Raw genomic sequence first — 20,993 nt, 5'->3', positions numbered from 1 at the left:
TTGTTTTTCCACTGCGGTCAGGTGTCAGAAAAGCAGTTTTCCTGAAAATAACTGAGCAAAAAGAGAAAGACATAATCTTAACTTCCCTAAGCCACTTTGAAGGCTTTTTCATAACTGTCTAGCTGAAGCAAGTCTGCTTGCAGTGATGCACACACCTCCTAAAGAGCTGTTCAGCAACTGTTCATTGATAAAAAGGTGCGACTGCCATCTGCCTCAAGCAACTAGCCCTGAGTTAGGAACTGGCATTATGTTACTAAAAGGGGCCTTTATCAGTTTTTAACACTAATAAGATCTAACATTCAATATTATATTTATGCATCCTGACTGTTAAGGGTTTTATGATTTTTATTTCATAAATGATTCATGTAATTAATTTAATTGCAAGCAAAACAACTGAATAGAAATAATTTATTTAAAGTAGGCTTTAAGCAAAATTTTACATTCTTCTTTGGATGGTATCACTTAGGTACAATCTATAACCATATTTGCAAAGCAAGCCAGGTTTTTAGAGTTATGTTAATCCTATCTTCTGTTTCTTGATCCTTTTACATTAACCTAACCCTGCTGTAGAAGAGACTGCCGTGTCTGATCCTGGTAAAAATCTTTATACCTTTATTTGCAATGCAGGTATATAATTCATAATACAAGAAAGAAGAGAAACCCAAACCCTAACACTTTCAAACTTCCCTAGTCTTGAAAAATTGGTGAAACGGGCAAGATCCATTGCCAAGATAATTTTAAACTCCTAGATTGGGGGTGCTGCTCCTTCATGATATCAAACATTTGAAGGTCCTCTGCATCAAGGAGCCAGCCTAGCATTTGTATTGTCACAAGACCAGGCAACCGAGAAACACACTGGACAAACGCTGTCACCGTTGGTGCACTGGCTTTGATCTGATGTGTGAACAAACGGCTAATGTCCAGCTTTTTTAAAGCCGGCATGTTATTAAGTGTTTTGAAGAAGTTTCTCCAACCAGTTTCTGTGACACTGTGATTTACTGACAATGAGAGGTTTTCAAGCTTCTGGAAACCGCCACAGTTTGCGACCTTTGCTGTAGAAATAAACAGACATCAGTAAGGATTTAAAGATGCTCCAAACCCATATGAAACGTGAATGAAAATACAGTGAAGCTGAGGCATTGTACATTTTAACAAAAGTTTTGCTATTAGGTTGAGAAAAGCAGAACTTTGAACTCCACACATTTAGGTATTTTAATACCTCAGAGTGGGGAGACTGATAAAATAGACAATATTTTACCGGGCACATTAGTGCCCAGTAAAATAAGATACCAGTGTGTTTATGAATGTTTGAATAGCGCTCTTAGAGAACAAAGCAAATACAGCAGCTTATGCAACCACTTGAGGTCAAACACCAGACCAGCTTTGAATAAATCCAAGATACTGAGTTCAACAATCTCTTCTATGCCTGTGTCCCATCGTGTTAACGTACGTGCTTCAGTCCTGCCTTAGGGTCAGCCTATCTGCAAGATGCGACTATTGTCATCAAGTCACTAGCCATACTAAAATGTATGTCAAAAATAAAGAAGATGCTTTGACACACAGCATTTGCTTACAAAATAAGATATTTTCCCTAGCCTATATCTGAGACTATAGTTTTAAGCCAATACTAAATTAGTCTTAAATTCAATAAATATTTTGGTAATACACTGTTTTAACAGCTATGGCATATAAGCTAATATAATTAGCAACAAAGTTGCAAAGCTCTATTTTGAGTAAGTCAGTCTTTTTTCCCACTGATAATTTGTCTTGTAATTTACATTGCTTTGCAGAAAACAATGGAAATTGAGGAGGCATTTCAAAAGAGGTTTCAGCAACGTCTAGTGTATAAGCAGTCTGAGTTTATGTTGATGAGCAAGAAATATTTTTGGCCATGCATAGAACAAACAGGAATAAATTATAGACATTAGAAATGACAATTTGCAATTGTATACAAACAGATTATTCTGAAGCAGTATCTTCTCTATTCAGGAATGTTATTTCATGTTTTAAGTTCTCTCCTTTAAACTCACCTATTTCTAACAGACTGTCATCATCCATATGTAGGGCAAATGAGAAGCACCTGAGGTGCAGTAGGTGTAGACACTGCTGAACAATCAGTTTGGCTGCAGATGTGATTCCCTTCCCTGCAGGAATGATGAGTTCCTCCAGGTTAAGAAGAACACCCAAATTGTATGCTGCAGAGACAAGAAGATGACTTTTAAGATTAAACAAGTATATATTTCCTAAATCTTGTCATGACAATGTGTGACACCAGCAGAGGAAAAAAAGATATTCTGGGCAATAGGTTACTATCAGCTTCCTTTCCTCAGGCTGGCTCCTGCTGTTGTTGTAAAGGTCATTTCCCTCTGTACCTCAGTAGCTTGAGAATGTCATCAACAGGAAGGGCAGAAAGGGTGTAAGAGGTCCCATGTGTTCTCTAGAGATAAAAGGAATCTTCCATGTTGCCAAACTCAAGACACCCCCAGGAAATAAAAAGAAATTACAGTAATTCCCTCTTCCACAAATGCAAACCATTTCAACCTTTCCCTGTTCCCTATAGACATGGCTTTTGTGGGAGAACCGACTTGTCTTTCAGAGGTGCTGAACACCTCTGATTTCATTGTTGAGCACAGCCAGCCACCTCGCCCCTCTCAGGACATGAACGCGTGTCCTTCGTCACAAACTGCTTTGTGAGACCTGATCTAACATTCTAGTTCTAGATACTCTATGTATCTCAGATGGCGTTTAAGCTGTTCAAGTTATTTCTTAAGGCCTCCAAAAGAACCTGAAGCAGAATAGTTCTGTCAAATACAACAAATGAGATCAGCTGAAAGATATGTACAAACCAAAGATTTCACAAGCTTCCTTGTCTTCAAAACGTTGGCTTGCAAGATCCAGCACTCTGAGAGAGACAAAATTGGGCAGAGCAGCAGCTAGGAGGAAAGGAAAAAAAAAGTGTACATTGTCATTCTTGGAATTTAAAATTAGCAGTTTCTCTCAATTATTAAGTTTTAAAAACTAAGTTTTATGTATTAAAAAAAAAATCCTACCTAAGGAAAGCAAGTCTCGATCTCCCAAAAATGAGCCAGTTAGCTTGAGTTCTATTAATTTCTTGCATGAAGAAATTGCTTCCAGAAGGGGTTCAGGATTTAAGTAACTTGAACAGTCCAAGTGAAAAACAGAGAGGTCTTCGAAGTTCTTAATACATTCAACTACAAAACAAAGTGTTGCAACACTGGAGGTTCATTGTACAGCGAGCAAAGGTCAAAAATCAACAAGTTTCTCCCAGTTCCACCTGTGAGCTGCATTGTGGAGGGAACCATCTTCTAGTACAACAAAAGCAATTGAGACAGATAAAAACATGAATGGGAGCAGCAGCTTGATTCCTCTGTTTAAATGTTAAAATCAGATGGTTTGTGTTTTATTTTAGAACTAGAATAATGAAGGATCATTCTGGCCTTGAAATGCAAGAAAGTTCTGCTATAGATTAATTTCCTTCACATCTGAAAAATTCTGTAATTTTTCAACATTTAATAGGGCTGAAACTCTTATAACACCTTCCCCCTGAAGTTACCAGTTTTAGGCACATTGTAAAACCCTGTCCAATGGCCAGATATTGAAGGTACAGTATATTGAATGTTGTTGGTTTGTACTGTATGTTTATATTGAAAAAGAGCTGGGTAATCATCATAACATACGAAAGATTGGTTATCTAGGGTCCCTGGACTGAGAAGTAAGCTTCTTCCTAGAATAAGGCATCTAAAACAGAAGTCACAACCCGCTCATTGACCTGTCAGAGCAACTATGCACATGATCCGGACTCAGCTGCCGATTGTCCTCCCTTTCTTCTTCCTCCCAGCAGGCTGAGAGTGGTGAGATGGAAAATACTCACTCTGGGAAAACAAAAAGCTCGTTCCTCCATACTAACTTATGGAGGTCAGTAAAGTTACAGCTCTGAAAGGTTCAGCTTCTCTTTCATGTTTGGGTGGCAAACTCAGTGTAGGAGCTGTAGAGCAGAAGCAATGGGAAGACAACTCAGAGATGCTACATGCCTGTTAAAGAAGAAATTAAAACTGCTACTCAGTATTAAAAATTGAAAGTGGAAAGAGTACCTACAATTTTAAAGTGCACCTTACCCAGCCTAGAGTCGTTTTCAAACTTCATTCTACTCATCAACAATTTCTTCACGTTACGGAGGTTTTTGAAGCCATCAGGTACTCTATCAAATACATTGCCGTTCTTACATTGACTCACTGACAGTTCCTCCAGACAGATGAATTTGTCCAAATTTGAAAAAAGCAGTTCTGTGATGAATCCAGACAAACGTACAAATTAATCTGGGTTGATCTGCTTAGTCTCTCTTCTGACTTATTTGCCAGGGTTTTTCTAGCTGAACTGCACTACCTCACATCCTAATATCTTTGGCTTCCCTTCTTTTGAATGCTGCTTCCTGCCCTTCTTGTACCATTGCCCTTCCTGCCAACCCATCTTTCACTGAGGCTTCTGCTGCTTGCAGCCTGAGCACACACCTGGTGGGATCCCATAAATACATCTGTACTGCTCAATATTCTTCTATTTTGCAGCTCAGCACGGACCCACTCAGATTGCTCCAAGCAGAAAAAGGCACATCCCTCGGTGCCTGCTAGCTTGTCCTCCATACTGCATGGCCCTCTGCTGAAGTGCAGTTATGCCGCTGTGCTGACGTACCCCTCTTAGATAAAATACTGCCATAGACTGAAATTAAGGGCCAGGAGGGAAATCTGTTAATGTGTAATGGCTGCCTATCCCCTGAAATGTGCATGGTAGAAGACAGCTTTATTATTCATGGGTATGGAGCTGTTCAGTTGTCAGGCACCAAGGGGAGAGGAAGAAAACAAAACCCTAGAGAATAATTCTGACATTCTGACAAAACCCACTGTGCTGTACCTGGTATTTCTTTTTCATTTATCTCAAGACATTCCACAAAAGGCATTGAGAGAAGTAATTCTTGCTCTATTATGCTCAAGTTAAGATGATGTAGGCTACATTTTTTAAAAAGTTCCTTGTACTGTTCAATAGCAGGTCGTATAACTTCTATGAATCCAGGACTGTTATTCAGCTCAAGTTCAATACAATCCGCAACAGAAAACAGTGTCATCAAATTTCTGAGGTCAGCTTCCTGAAAGGAACTAATGTGGCTGAACGTGCATTTTAAAAGTGGCATCTTCCTTGTTGTGAGTAGGAAGGGACGCACGGTGGAGTCTGGTAGATGTCTTTGCCTCAGTGAAAGGAATCTATGAATTTCTTCTTCTCCTTCTTTCTGTTTTTGTGCCACGTCATTAAAACATGGAAAGGCAGGAGCATAATCCCTGTCAAGTATTGGCCTCCCCAGTGAAGAGTAGCAAGCACCTATTTCAGACATCATAAATTCTTGTTTGTGGTCAATTCCTCGTACTGAAACCTGAAAACTACTAGGCAGAGATAGTGATTCCGGGTAATCTCGGAAAAATCTCAACTCACATTCTTTGAGTGGTGAAAATGAAGTTAATGAAATATCTTTGCCTCTTAGAAACTGAAAAATGATTGGGGCACACACGGAGACGGTATTACTCCCATAAACTACAGAAATAGCGAAGTCCAGTACATGCTGAATGAAAACTGAAAGAAGCAGTTTTGGATCAAGAAAACTTATATGGTCAACGAAAAGCATTCTCTCTAGAAGGTCTGCATGGTGCTGAAGATGTTCATAATTTTCTGACTGGCTTTCCAATGACGCCTTGCAGTCAGTCAGTTTAAATAAATGGGATATAACTTGGGGTACTGCTTTGGAAGAAAAGCTGCAGGTGTAATCCAATAAGAAATTATAGCGCCCAGCAACTTTTCTAAATGTGTTGACTTGCTGCAAGTACTGCAGCCCTCGGTCCAGTTTTTCTTTTTCATCAGAAACCAGGAGCTCGCTCAGTCTTCTCCCTGCAAGAAACTCCTGGAATAAGGGGTGAAAGAATTTATAAATTGGATGAAGCCTTTGGGCAGTAAATTTGCTCAGTAAACCCAGCCTAACAGCTTCATCTCCATCAACTCCTGCTTCAGACAGATCATATTCAGTGAAGTCAAAGGATGACTTAAAAAGACCAGTTATGGCAAGCTCACCACATGACGAAAACATAGCCAGTATATGTTCCCGTTCTTCATTGTGTTTTAGTAAGTGATAGAGCAGATAGGCTTTAAAAATAGCCTTATCACTGATTAGGTTACCCTTTGGGTGCTGCACCCAATAAGCAGCGAGAGACACCATAAAAAGTGGTGTCTTTAGAATGGTCTGCATAGACTTTTTAATCTCCATCTGAAAGATAAGGTGCTCCACAAGGCCAATATTGTAGGAGAACAATTTCTTGAGTACATACAGAATGCTGGACAAAGGGAACTCTGCAATGCTTAAAGTCGTGCTTGCATACTTGCGAATTTCTCTCGTCCTGTTAGTACGGGCAGCAACAACCAAACAATGCTGGTAGAGGTGGTTCCTTTGTATAAGTTCTTCTACAACTTGAGGCACTGAATTAATCTCACTATAGTCATCCAAAAGAAATAAGACCTGGTTTTTCAGTGGCTGAATTACATCTCTTAGAGTTGTTTCTGTTAATGGTCCCACAAATCCTACTGGTTGATTGCATATAATCTCAGCCATGCTCTGATCTGATCTTGCATAAGTCAGGGAGAGATAAAATACAAACTTAAACCTGCTCAGAATGGGGCAGCAGCCTGAGGCCCAAAGAAGAGCTATTTTCCTGAGCAAAGCTGTTTTTCCACTTCCTGTTTCACCTTCCAGCACAGTGGTGGAGTTAAGGTTCACAAGGATATCATGAAGAAAGAGTTGCTGTATTGGTTGATCATTAATATCCTTTGAGACAACTGATAGGTCCCCATACAGTATTTTCAAGTCAATGGCCAAATGGTTTGAGTTCCCAAAGGAAAACAATTTTCTGAAACTCTTATCATTGTAAGCCTCTTTAAGTTGTTCGGTCAAGTTCCTTGCTTCTTGAAGATGCTGGCTTTCAGAAAGTGTCATATCTGCAAAAAGGATGACATTAGATAATAAAACCTAGTGAACAGCTGATTCTATACACAAAAGTAAAATATAGTCAGATATGCATTAATCTGGGCTAATAAGAACCTGAGATTTTGTAGATAATGGGAAAAAACTGGTACCACTTCTTCTGGATAAACCAAGTTGCCAGTTTCGCTTCGTCCTACTTAGTTAGATTTGCACCCATCTGGTTTAATGTGGGGTTAGTTTCTGTGTAGCAAGTAATCAAGTGATAAACACAAGCAAAACAGCTTTGCTTGACCTGACTTAGCTTTGTGCAGAGACATGCTGGTATCTCAGTGCAATGATCCCTAGCCTTCCATGGTCTGGAAAGAGTAATTAGCTTAGATGCAGCATTGTACCAATAAGCAACTGAACTGCCAGCCTTGCAAGCAGGCTCAGAGAGAATCATACAATGTCCTGAGACCCGCAAGGCACCCGCAAGGATCATTGAGTCCAACTTCTGTCCCTGCATATGACAACTGCAAAATTCATGCCATGTGTCTAAAGGTGTTGTCTAATGTCTTCTTGAACACCATCAGGCTTGGGGCCATGACACCTCCCTGGGGAGCCTGTTCCAGTGCTCCAGCACCCTCTGGGTGAAGAATCTTTTCCTAATGTCCAACCGAAACCTCTCCTCGCACATCTTCCTGCCATTGCCTTGGGTTCTGTCATTGGTGCCAGAGGGAGAGATCAGAAATTAAGACACATTCAGTTGGCATAATGAAGACAAAGTGGTGTTAAAATCTGACCTAAATATCCTTTCTGGACCCACAGAAAGCTTCCTACAGAGCCACACAGTGTCTACACCATGCCCTCTAGAGCTGTTGCTTTGCCAGGGTTTCTAAGTTCTGGTACAGAGCATTGATTGTGGATAGAGCCAGCTCTGTTGTCTGTGCCCATGGTACAGTTTATCCACAAGACATATAATTCACCCCAAAACAAACGTGGGAGGGCTGTACTTTGGTATTTCTGAACAGCTGAAATAGGGTACATGTACATTTACATCAATGTAATTATACAGATATGTATTGCCAAAAACCCCCACAGAAATCTGTTATCTCGAATGAAACAGTACCATTTTATTCTTTGCATATTCAAGAACCAAGCAACGGACCCCAGAAATGCCCACCGGTTCTTCCTGCTCTTCACCAGAGAGCTGCTTTTCTGAAGGATTTCAGACAAGACAGAGTGTACTTAGCTGCAGCCTGAGGAATTAGGACGTCCTACCAGAAACAGCCTCAGCCATTTCAGTAAAATGGAGATGTACATGTTGGTGGATATAAAGAATGAACAAGCATCTTCATTGATAAACTGTCAACTATGACTTTTATTGTTCTCTCCAGCATTTCAGTGCTATGAGCTTTAAAACTACTATTGTGCCTTCAGAGCTCCAAAATGTGGTTTTAGTGCCTCAAAACATTACAAAATGCCTTGATCTGGTAGACATATCGCAAATAATTTTGCCATTTCTGGGTGGCAGTAATAGCCATTTTTGGAATAACAAAAGGCTGCTAAAGAAAGTGTCTGGGCAGTACCACTACAGCAAATTTACTTTTGTATTTTCAGTGCTATGCTTGCACATCAGTACTGTTCTGCAAAAACTGAGTGCAAACTCATTGTGTATTAACTTTTCCCTTCAGAAATACACACACACACGTGTCAACAAAACCATTACCTTGAAATGGTCATAGCATTTGGAAAGAGGAAGCATCAGAAGCAAAAGATAACAAAAGGTTATCCCAGCTTAGTTTCTTCTGTATCTAAAAGCATGTATGTATAATACATAGTATGCAGCTGATATATGTTTGCAATTTCCCAAAACATGAATGAAAAATAACATACTGTATTGTCACAAGATAATTCAGTTTGCTTACGTGGCTCATCTGCACACAAGTGACCTTCACCTGCTAAAAGATCGGTTTATAGTGACAGATTACAAAAGGAAGCAGTAACTGACATACTGTCTACTATTTGTTGTCCCTATAAATGGACAATTCATAAATCCTCCAATAAAATTCTTATCTGCCTAAATAAGGGCCCAATCCTGTAAACCATTAGCAATCCTCTCAAACTAAAATGTAAATTCAGCACTGTCATAAGTGAGGCTGAGCAGTACTTACCAGCTCCTACAGAAGGCAGGTTAGCTTTCTCTTCAATATTTCCTTTGCAGGCAGTCTGCTAGAACAAAAATAAATCCAGTTATACTCCCTTAAATATTTATTATTTAGTTCAGATGAAGTTGCTTAGGTACCAGCAAGCACCAGCAGCTACAAAGGCAATTTGTAACAGATGCAGTGCTAGCTCTATGTTTTTCAAGAGGAGCAAAATTCTCTTACTCTGCCCAGAAGCTGGACCTCAGCCCTAATGCCCCTCTGTCTTTATCTCTCTTTCTCACCCCCATAAACTTCTTCCACGCCAGGGTTTGCTGCCTGTCTACCAAGGACGCGAGGCCCAGCTCTGATGTGATACTGATGTGACGCTGATGCACACCCTTGGCACAGACTGCCGAGGGAAAGCTGTGAGACAGTCGGCGCAGATGCAGGGAAGGTAGTGCTACAGGCGGAGGGGGTCAGGTGAGACAGGGTGGCTGATGGCAGGGGGGACTCTGCCACATCCCGGCCCACCAGGACCATTCCTTAGCCTGAGCAGGGCAACGAGCATCCTAATGCTCAGCCTCAGAGCTTGTAACATCCATCTACCTTTTGCGTAAGTTAGCAAGCAAATAATCACTTTGTGCTTCTCAGCTGTGCGTATTCTCGAGGTGCCTGAACAAACCAACCCAAGAGAGGAGCTGTGAGACCTCCCACAATAACACGTCCTGCAGAAAACCTCTCAGCTAGCAAATTGGGACTTGGCTTCCCTTGTCCCCACCCCTCTGTGACAGCCCTGCGGTTCCCGTGGCCGTGCCTGGCACCCTGAATTCACCAGCAAAGGATGATCGCTGTTGACTACTGAGAAGCTGACTGGCAGTACTTGCCCTGCAGAGATGCTTTCTCCACAAGTTGGGTCAATGCCGCAGGCTGGAGGCCTCTCCTTGTGGGTACGTGTTTGAACACTCCAGGGACCTGGGCCGCAGGGCTCACAAACACTTTGCAGAGGCAGCAGTGAGCTGGCTGCGCCACATGGGCACGGGGCACATACCCATCCCCATTCAGCAGCCTCTGGCACCTTGGAAAGGTTGTGGGGATGAAGAACCGCAATAAGCTGCCTTGGCTGCTCGTTCTGCGCACACAGGCGCAGAGGCTCCCTGTGACTGGAACTGCAGAGCACGGGAACTGCTTCACTAACAGCAAACACTGCAGACAAGTGCAAACCTGCGCAGACCGTGATGTAGATGGGCTCTCTGGTTGCTCTTCCAGTGACTTCCCAAGTATTTCCATGCAGTTGGAACTAGAATGGTGTTTTCAAAAGGCACAGAAGTTAGTGCAATGCGTTGCTCCAATTGCTTACATTTGGCAGAAAGATGGATATATTTCACAAACATTCCTTTTGTTTGGAAACTTTTACTGCATTTCCACATTTAAACATTAATTTCAAAAAGCATTTTCACAGAGGCAAAATGTCCTGTACACTCAAGAAACATACAGATTTTTATGTAGATCTAAATTAGTATTTAAAAAAAACCCAGCAAAAATGTATGGCAACTTTCATCACACAGCAGGAAATTGTCTGAAGATACTCTGCCACTCACTCAGGGAACCATTTTGCATGTCCTTCCATAGGATCATCACCTTCTTCCCATTTGCCTAAGCAGCCTGCACAGTTGAAGCACTGTGCTATATCATCTCGTCCTGCAAGCAAGAAATTATACACCTCAAAAATGGTCATGTACATATTTTTTCCTTACTAACATGCCAACAGCATAAAAACTGCAACAATGCAGTTGTTTCATGAGTTTACTTTGACGGCCTCCCTCTGTTACTGGAATTACGTGGTTTTAAAATCACAAATAATAAAAATTATATGAAGTAAAATAAAATGCCACAGAATTGAGAGATGTGCCATTATTGTCCTTTTAGTAACACCATGAAAACAAATATACGAATGCCCAGATAAATGCTCTCTCCTTTCTAAAAAACATCCTCCTTGCGACTCTTTGCTCCGGCTTTCACCTCAGACAGGGTCATTCCATTTCAATGCCCTTGCTCTAGCTTTTGAAAAAGCCATTCTGATTTTGCAGTTGCATTACTTTCTTTATGAAAGCTAAAGTAAGCCTTTAATTAGGTACTGGGACTATCTCGAACTTCTGTCCTACCTGCATTGGGAGAGGGTGGTAAGTGGATCTTTTACTTGCCCTGTGTGTATAAGCTAACAAACTTGGTTCAAACCTGTGTAGAAAAACCCAGCTTTAGCAAGAGCAGTGGCTTCCACAGGGGCTTCTGCTGGCCAAGTTTTAAAAGAGTCCAGCCGAACTCCTTCATCCTCAAAGATGTTCAAGACGACATCACCTTTTCAACCAAAGATATTTGATTAGTTAGGAAAGCTTTAGACTTGTGCCAGATTCTCCAAAGCATGGGCAGAACTAGATTGCAAATATCTCAGTATTACAGCAAAGCAAAATTACTATGACAGAACCGTATCTTTCAGACAATTATAAATGTATATTATTGATTTATAGTACAGATGAAGATCTCTGTTTCTCTTTCAAAGCCTTTGCGTTTCATTTATTTTTCACCTCTCTTACACAGACAAATGCAAGAGAGACAGATCTGCTTAAGCAGCACATTTTATACTTGGCTTCTATAGAGAACAAATTTTCACTTGTGCTAAAAATTTCAGAAATACAGAACCAATAATCTTTCACATACATAATGTGCTTCACAAGGACAGAAAAGCAACAGTCTGGGGCAGCTTTCATTGTTAATGGTAATGTACATAAAAATATGAAGGCATTAGTTTCTAATGGCAGGTAATGGTCAGTATCTTTTATTTTTTACCTGTTGCAGTAGGTAAATTCTCCTTGACAAAAGAAGCAGTGAAATGCCTCCCCTAAATGGAAAATTTTAAATTAGTACTGATTTCTATTATGCATTCTGTTCTTATTTCACTCTTCATCTAAATGAAAGAAACTATTATAATATATAAACAGGGCTGGTACTAAGTATCGATATTTAAAATTATTTCAGTTTGAGAATTTTCTGGAGCAGAATTGGCTAATAACAGGTTGCTATTAATGAGAAGAAATGAGTCTCCTCAGACAGTAGCAGGTCTAAAGAAAAACAGACGGCACCAACGTTCTTAAGATATCTGAGGTGGTGTTTTCCAAGCAATACTTGCAGTCCTCTCATCTTACATCAACTAACAGGTTTAGCTACCATTTTTTTTATATATTTTTGAGGCACGGGGGTTTTAATAATGAAAGACCTTACATATATTGTATTTTTTTCCAATAAAAGTAAGTCCCCCAAACAAAGATAAATCCGTACAAGAAGAGCTAGCAGGGTAGGGTTCACGTAACCTGACTTCAACCAAGCAAAAGTTCTTAGTTTACAATACCCACCTACAATCTTCCTAATAATCAAGAAATACATGTAGGTGCCATGAGGAGTTAATTAATCCATCTGCCTTTGAGTAGGACAAATGCCAATTAGGGGCATGTTGTTTTTCATCAATGGACTACTTAGGTTTAGGCAGGAAGCTTGGAAGCACACACCAAAATAAACTTACGTGAAACAAATTCTACCTAGAGTGCATAGTGTTAATTACATACGCAGTTATACAGCTGTATGTATGTATGTATGTATGTATGTATTTATTTTAGTTTTAGGAGAAAGACGGTGGAAATCAGAATCAAGGCCTTCTTTGCCTATCTTCATGTCCCAGATAGTCCTCCCTTGGCATGTATTCCATGATAAAGGAAGATTGAAATATAAGATTACCACCACTCCAACAAATCCAGGGTAGGTTTCAATGTGCTTTTTAATTTCCTCACTTGATTTCTTACTTTGAAGGAATTCACACCTATTAAAACAAACAAACAAACCAACCAAAACCCAAACATTATTCCAAAGCATTAATTACAATTAGAATTCTGGAGGCAGTGTTTCAGTTATTAAGAGGTGCATACTCGGGGTTTTCCACAACAGGATGACAATGAAACAAGGCAAACTTTTTTGGTGCTGTCAGCATTTGTTCATGCAGCATAGTGACTATGTGAGAGAATCATCACCTGTTCTTGCTCACTGAAAAGCTCATTGGAGATCTCTATAAAGTATGTAAACCAATATATATCATTATAAGGTTAGGGGTGGCAGACTTGTACTGTTCAGTTATCAGAATAAAGATCCGCTGAAATCTATTGTTTGAAAATAACAGCCTTGAAGACAAAAATGCGGAGGATTTTTTGTTTGCTTTCCAGCATAATTACCGAGGAAAAAAGGTATATCAAAACAAATCAACCTTTTTGTACATATAGAAATATTTGTAGGACCGTCAGTCAACTTACTCAGGAAACCATTTAGCATGTTCTCTCCAAGGATCATCACCATCTTCCCAGTTTCCCAGACATCCACCACAAGCAAAACACTGCACCACGTCTTTCTTGCCTGCACATGGAGAATTACAGATCTCATTCCAAAATTTGTAGCTAAGGGAAGCCTTAGCAACTGAAACTAAAAATGTTTACATAACTGCTTGGATTTCCATTCAGTTTCAGTTGGGTTAGCCTGAGCCTGAACTTGATGCAGACTGAAGACTGAAAATATAAGGCAGATCTTTCAATCAATATAAAACTTCAGAAATATCTGATAAGTTGTACAGGCTTAATAGAAAAGCTTTTTTTGTTTGTTTGTTTGTTTGCTTTAAAAAAAATGCATTCTAGCTAGTTAGTTAATTTGTGAAAGCAAAGTAAAAGAATAATTCTAGGAACCAATGGAATATGATGGGAGAACTAGAGTTCCTGTCCCTAAATTAACTTATTGATAGTCAGCATATATGTGACAAATGAAAGGTCAGTGAAATGTTGTAATGCCAGTATATAAAATATTCAGGGAAAACTGCGTTAACCGTGCTAAAAGGAAAAGGAATATTAGATCTTAATGATTTCTTAGAACAAAACCAAAATAACCAACGAAGAGAAAATATTTTCTACAGACTGGAACTTCAGGCCTCTATTGGAGTAATTCAGTTCTTGATCTGTATCACCAGCCAGCCAACCAGGACAACAAAACTGAGTACATAACGGCAGCAGCTGCACATTCCCCTGAGATCCGGAGCCTTCAACGGGGTAGCTGATGGCTCTTTAGCACCTCTTGTGCCCCACAGTGCCTGTCCCCACATACACACCCAGGGTGGTACCAAGGTGCTGACAGTCACATCCTCCCCTACCCTGGAGCAGGGTGACTTCACCTCCACCAGCGGATGGGACAGGAGGGGTGGGACCCTCGGTCAATTAACGGTCCTTAGCGGGACCCTGAGTCAATTGACAGGGTCGTTAGCAGAGGAGATGCCCAGAGTAGCTGTGAAGCTTCTGGACTGTGTTGTAATGCCCACAGCCAGATCTGAACAGACTTTAAAACGGGCTCCTCGCTGAAGTGCCCCTTGGAGTGGTCTTCTTGGAGCAGCGGGTCTGTGAACTGGAGCCCTCCCGTTAGACTGGGACGCCATCTAAGGAGACTTCCCGGGATTGGAGCGCCTCACCTCCTCATTGGGGTGAGTGGTTATTTCCTGGATATATCCTTGAGTGAGTCCTCGCCTAACCCAGGAGAGTGATTATTTCTTGTGGGTACCCTGAAGTTAGAGGCCTCCAGTTTAATTTATTGTGTGTGCATGCACGCTGTGGATCCTCATTATTCTTATGTTATCATACCCCAACAATCTCCTCAACTGACATCCAAACCTGTATTTTACGTTGTTGGAGTGCTAACTAATTGTATAAACCCTGTTTCTAGACTGTTTATTGGCTGCACTTTTCTGGCTAGAACAAAGGCTGTTTTAGAACTTGCTGTCTGCCTAAAACTGACTTTGGAGTGTCTCCATGACAGTAACACTCTGATACAGGGAATTATCAATTAACTAATTAACATTTAAAAACTAACACTTGACACTTAAGGAACTAACCCTGCCCCACATCACTAAAGACACTTACAGAGCTAACCCTTTAACCCACATCACTATTGCCTAGCCTTGCTTAACTCTGTGTAACTTATTGTGTGAAAACCAGGACTTCACTGACACCTTGCAAAAATAATAATCCTTGGGTGCATCCTTGATGCATCCTTGGGTGAACTAGATAACAGAAACTTGGGCACAGGACAGGAGATACCCCAGTTTTAACCAACTCAGCAGTCTGAGTCCTAACCAACTCATCACACTGGACCAAAGGTGACCGTGTACAGAGAAAGAGGACCCGGGTTCACGGCCACTGCGCAGCTGCAACCAGATGGAATCAGAGGTGGAGACTCTGGAAATGGTCTCCTGGAACTCATTGTAGTGAGAACCACCTTCTCGGGGACGGGTTATGAATATGTATAGGCGTTCCTAAAACTTTCATGAATATGTAACACCTTACTGCATTTAACCATGCTCACAGCTCCTGTAATTTTACACACATATTAGGTGAAATGATTCCCCGTGTGTCCGGCGTTGTAAATAAATACATACCTTCTTTATAACCTCAAGGGTTGTAAGGTCATTCTGCGCCTCAGCTCAAAGAAATGAGAGAGGAACTGTGAGTAAGAAATAGAATTGCACTCAGTGACTCTGGTTATCTGCCAAGTGAACTGGCACAGATACCACCTTGAGAGGCAAAGTGTAGATGACTTGCTCTTTTGGAGGCTATCAGGCACAGTCTCACGGGGTGGCTGGTTAGCAAGTCTACAAGATGATGTGACTTGGTATTGAGAAATGCACTGGGATGAGCTCAGAGTCTCATAGTGGAAGTGTCACTGTGTCACCATGATTGCAATTTACTTAGATGCAACATCCCCACAGAAACAGGGAACCTACAAAGGCTGTATTAAACTTCAGAAACAGGAACTATGTAAAGGTAAGGAAGCTGAAATGGCTGACTAAATAAAACCAACCAATGAACAAAAAACAAAATAAAAACCAACCCCCCTCCAAACTCTCTTACAAGAATTTGAGTGTTTTCTGAAAGACGTTTTACTCGAAGTGCAAGACTAGCATGTAACTTACGAAAAGTTACGGGAAAGGAGTATGACTGATAGAAAAATAAATCAGGTTACAAGAATTAAGAAGGTACCATTCAAAAAGCTGAAGCTCTTGAGTAAAGAAAACAGAAGACTCAAAAGCTCTAGCAGATGAATTGTGAAAATAAAATCAGGCAGGTCGGAAAAAAAAACAAACCAAAACAAAAACAAGCAAACAAAAACCACCACAACAAAAATCCACCAAGAGTAACAAGCTAAAGGAATCTAAACCTTCTTCCAGACAGTAGGAACAAAAACCCAGGGTGGAGAGCTGACAAAGCCAACCGCTCATTAGGCTGCAAAAGGGGACAATGGAATTGCAGAGGACTTGAAGTGATGTTGTCTGCAATATTTGCATTAGTGTTCATTGGAGAATAATTCACGGAGATTCCCATTGTCTGAATCAGGGGTGGGGGAAGAAAGGGGTATCTGTGGATATGGCAGAAGGCAGAACCAAAATCAAAACAATCATGCAACAGATCACAGCAAAGTGGGAGAAACATAATGCTGATACTTAAAAAGCAGTCCCCACCTTTGGGGGAGAGGGAGAGACATCAGATTCCTAAATCTGACATCTGTGACAGACAAATAAGCAGAAAAATACTGTATTAGAACAGAAATTGTGCAAGGAACACCAGCAAGGATGATCAAAAATGTGGAACACCTTCCACATGAGGAACAGTTGGGTTGCCTATCTTCTTCAGCCTGGGCAAGGAAGCTTTCATAAGGGATATAATACATGATACAATTTTGAGTGGCGCGGGAAAAAAAAAGTTATACCCATTCAGGTATTGTAAGCACACTTGCACAGTTTCATAAATAAAACCAGAAATCCCTCCAAGCATCACGTGCAATTACCTGTAAAGAAAAACCCAGCTCTGGCAAGTGAATCAGGCTTTGTTCCTTTGGCGTAGAACGGCCATCCACCGAAGGACTGCAGCCTCGCCTCCTCCGCGCTGTACCTGTCGCTGTGCTCTGCTGGGTTCTCCGCCAACTTCTGAACGCGTATGTCGTACTTTGAAATATTACCCACCTCTTTGCCCAGGATGAATGCACAAGTGGAAGAAAATTTCTTATGCTGTTCATATGGGGTACATCGAACCTTCGTGGCAAATAAAACTAATCCACAGCAAAAACACTGCACGCTGGATTGAACACATGTGTGATAAAACCCAGCGGCTGACATTTCTGTCAAAGACCATGATGCATGAGATTTATAGGACAAGAAGGACTTTAACCTATTTTGTTCATTTCTCATGGTAGGGTTGTAACCCTTCGGTAGCTGTTTACGGAGTTCTTGGAATTCTGCCTCCTTGTCTTCAGCAAACTTCTGAAAATCAAAGGTTGAATTTGGGAAACAAGCTAGCAATGCAGAAGGATTCAGCTCACGTATTTCATTGTCATTTGTCTCCACTGTAGGATCCTCCTTATAAGACATCTGAAAAAAAAGGAAGATTACCAAATCAAATTACCCACATCTTCTAGATAACATGCAGTCATCACCTCCCTTACCTTAATAAGATGATTTCTACAGATTATAAACATTTTATTTGACCTTAACAAGAAGAGATAAGGTAACTATAGAGTTGCTATAAACAAATGTGTTATTAAACCTTACCAGTCAAACTGAGGCTTCGGTGTACTCTAATTGACCACTGCACTTATAATGACAACAGCAAGTGTCCTGAAGGTTTTACAGCCAAAATGGAGGGAAAGAAGAGACATAAACGGGACAGATTTGAGCAAGATGACACGGCCTAAGGGCTTCATCTGGTACCTTAAAAACCTAGCAGGGCCTCAGTAAACCAACATGATTCTGCCATTTCAGTTCTTCTGTGACTGAATGTTGCTAATACATTTTTAATTTCTCTTTAATTTAGGAAAAAAAATAGGTGGCAAATCATACAATGCTGAATGGAAGATGGGAAATAGAAGTGAGAAACAGAAAAAAAAATCAAAGTCAGCAATTGTTTTATTGCAGTATTTTAAAATTTCATCTGTTTTCAGTAGAAGTAGTGACTACGAGCAATTGCATAATCCTTCCTTAAAGGGAACTGGGATTTCGTCATCACAAAATGAAATTAACTTGGCAGTGAAATTTATTGCCAAACTCACACTGTCAATATTTCTCTCCAATAAAGTAGTTTCGTTAAATGATTGGTATTCACATTAGTCATCTCAAATATAGCTTATGAAGTAGAAGCAATAACTTTCTGTTGTTGTTAGTACTGTAGTAAGACAACCGTAGGAAATATTTTGCTATGTAATGGTTCAGAAAGCAGCAAGTCTATAGTTCAGCTCCATATGGTAAAATTTTGCTGCCCCCACCTCTAAAGAGCTTTGCTTCATTTTCTCAACTAACTGAGATATTTTAGATTTACAACATTCACCAAAAAAATTTATCCTTAAGAAAATTATTCTAAAGCCAGAAACTCCAACCATTTTTTTTACTCATTTTCACTGGCTATAAAAATCACATTCCCCTCTCATAGGAAAATGTGTCCTCAACAATTTGAGTGATTTCAAATCCCTAGGGAATAAAGTGCTACAAGAGTTGTAAAAGTCTTCACGTTCTATTATATTTTGAAAAACTACTTTAATGAATTGCATCATGGTCACTGTATTTATTTTTCCTAAATATAGAAACTATTTTCATTCAAATTTAATGACTTTTAAAATAAAATTAATCTACTTGATTGCTTCTACCGGGAGCGTACACAATCCAGTAATGCTTCAGAGTTAGTACTTTATGGCATTTTTTTCATCCATAAACTACATCACAATCTCAAAGCTGTTCCTCATATTGCATGAGAAAGACCAGAATGCCACGTAAGCTCTTCAGGAGTTATGGTTGTTATGCAAAACTAAAACCAGACATTTCTTTTACTCATATTTTATTTTCGGCTCTTCCAGTCTTGGAAGTTAAGTTACAACCATTAATATAGATGGTAACTTTTATTCCTGCAAGGCAAGTATAAAGAAAGCAAGGGCACTGACCTTTCCGAAATCCCCTTCACTGCACACGGCAGTGTGCTCTCCAGTCTCTGTGCCTTTCAGCCTCAAACTTCTTCCAACAGTTGTGTCCTCAATCCCACCACAGGATGTTCTTGTCTTTTTGTCTCTTCCCCCAACACTTTACATCTAAACCGTATTATGCAACGTCTTCAGGAAGTACAAGAGTTTCTCACAGGCCTGCTCATAACCTCCCTGACTGACTAATCTTGTGGCAGATCCAGTAAATAAGAAAACAGAACGAGAATTGAGTAGGCTGTCACTTCCCACAAACAAAGGGGGCTTGAGATCCAGCAAATCCCAGTCAAAGAGCACAGGTGAAAGAAGCGTTTCCTCCATGCTGCTTTAAATACAAAGGCCACAGCTGAAATTCTTTATATATCGAAGAAATGTTGCCCTGATAGTGATTTTTCCAGACCTACTTTGAACGGCTCTTCCTATCCAACAAGAAGGGTGGAAATGTACAAGCCAAATTGTTACTCAGACCACAACTATATGTATATGAGTATATAGAGTATATGGCCACAACTTCCAAGTATGTGATTTTGGTATCTAGCAAGAGAAAAAGCTAGGACAGGTTTAAAGTGTTTTGACAAAAACTCTTTTTCCATTTGGATATGCTGGTTGTGAAGTTAAAATTATTATCAGAAAAGATCATATCAAGATGCTGTCACCAGTCTCAGAGTATCTACGAGCCAAATGATTAGGGGATCCCTTTGGCATCGAATGGCCTACTAGACCACATCAAACCCCATGAATATGTCCTTTTTCTGCTATTTTTAAGACACCCTTACAGTAACAGGCACTGCAATCATGTGATAGCACAAAGGGCTTACAGGCATTGACTTCACACAAAATGATACACAGGTGCTGCATCATTTTCCTATCAACACAGTAGAATTGCTACATTCCAGCCAGCCTGCAGGCATAAACAATAGAAAAAGCACAGGAGCTATGTTAACAATTACAAATTTACATATTTAAAGGACTTGAAATGAAAACTGCCTGTGAAAACTGAATAGTAGCACGTATTATTGCATGTGGTGAGAGTAAAAACTGGGGACTTAAGATAGGGGTTGCTTTTTCTATTTCTACTTTTAATATTCAGTGGCTAAGTCAGATTATTGCTGTTCCTAATCTGACAACAAATCTCATAATTTTAAAAATGAAGTCAGATGATACATCATCGACTGAGGTACTCTGGATGTCTTACAAATGTCACAAGATGACTTCAGAAAAGCAGATGTGACATGCTGCCTTAGACATGGCACCACGACAACTGCCTCTTACTGAGGTTCGCACAAGTTCAAACTGCAATCACACTTAGAACAGACTCCGTAAAACAGCAGAGTGTTTTGCATTTGTCTCAATTTCCATTCCTCAACATTCAGACAAGGACCCATGCCTCCCCTTCTCCACCCACCTTGTTATCTGTTTCTCTAAGGGTTTGGCCAAGAAGAGACGATGACCTGGAGTTCTGGCAATTCATTCTGGCCTCAGAATCAAAACAGCATCACTGTCTTCAATGCTGTGACCATCAAACAATAGTTTGTACAAACTCAGGTCTTAAAGCTTTGTAAACTCATTGCCTTTCAGCAACCTTACACTCGTACAAGAAAGAGAAACTTAAACCCCACAACTACAAACACAGCAGAAATAGAATTCAGTTAATTTTGAGTTGTACCATTAAAACCTAAAATGTGTTTTCAGCTACCTTCTCATGGATGTAGTTGACTTTCCCACTAGAGCTTTCAATGTAGCACGGA

The 20,993-nt window shown here is 40.3% G+C and overlaps 1 protein-coding gene across 3 annotated transcripts; it reads right to left on the bottom strand.

Annotated features, from left to right (window-relative positions):
* Positions 1–394: 394 nt before the first annotated feature.
* On the bottom strand, positions 395–19,349 carry NAIP (NLR family apoptosis inhibitory protein). 3 transcript variants are annotated; one of them, XM_021298476.2, is made up of 15 exons: positions 19,213–19,349; positions 17,074–17,653; positions 13,512–13,611; positions 12,946–13,027; positions 12,004–12,055; positions 11,395–11,514; positions 10,758–10,857; positions 10,381–10,456; positions 9,187–9,244; positions 4,927–7,047; positions 4,137–4,304; positions 3,051–3,212; positions 2,847–2,933; positions 2,031–2,195; positions 395–1,052 (listed from the first exon to the last, which is right to left on the bottom strand). In XM_021298476.2, exons 2-15 carry the CDS (start codon positions 17,651–17,653, stop codon positions 688–690), a joined length of 4,236 nt encoding a protein of 1,411 aa, XP_021154151.2. In that variant the 5' UTR covers positions 19,213–19,349; the 3' UTR covers positions 395–687. The 3 variants fall into 3 exon arrangements, with proteins under 3 accessions (XP_021154151.2, XP_064902313.1, XP_064902314.1); XM_065046241.1 differs by having other exon boundaries at positions 9,187–9,241; positions 19,213–19,346; XM_065046242.1 differs by lacking the exons at positions 12,946–13,027; positions 13,512–13,611; positions 19,213–19,349 and having other exon boundaries at positions 17,074–17,446.
* Positions 19,350–20,993: the final 1,644 nt, after the last annotated feature.

The sequence above is a fragment of the Columba livia genome, chromosome Z (genome assembly GCF_036013475.1).
Source record: "Columba livia isolate bColLiv1 breed racing homer chromosome Z, bColLiv1.pat.W.v2, whole genome shotgun sequence".
Taxonomy (NCBI): domain Eukaryota; kingdom Metazoa; phylum Chordata; class Aves; order Columbiformes; family Columbidae; genus Columba; species Columba livia.
This window is presented reverse-complemented; position numbering and strand designations above follow the sequence as displayed.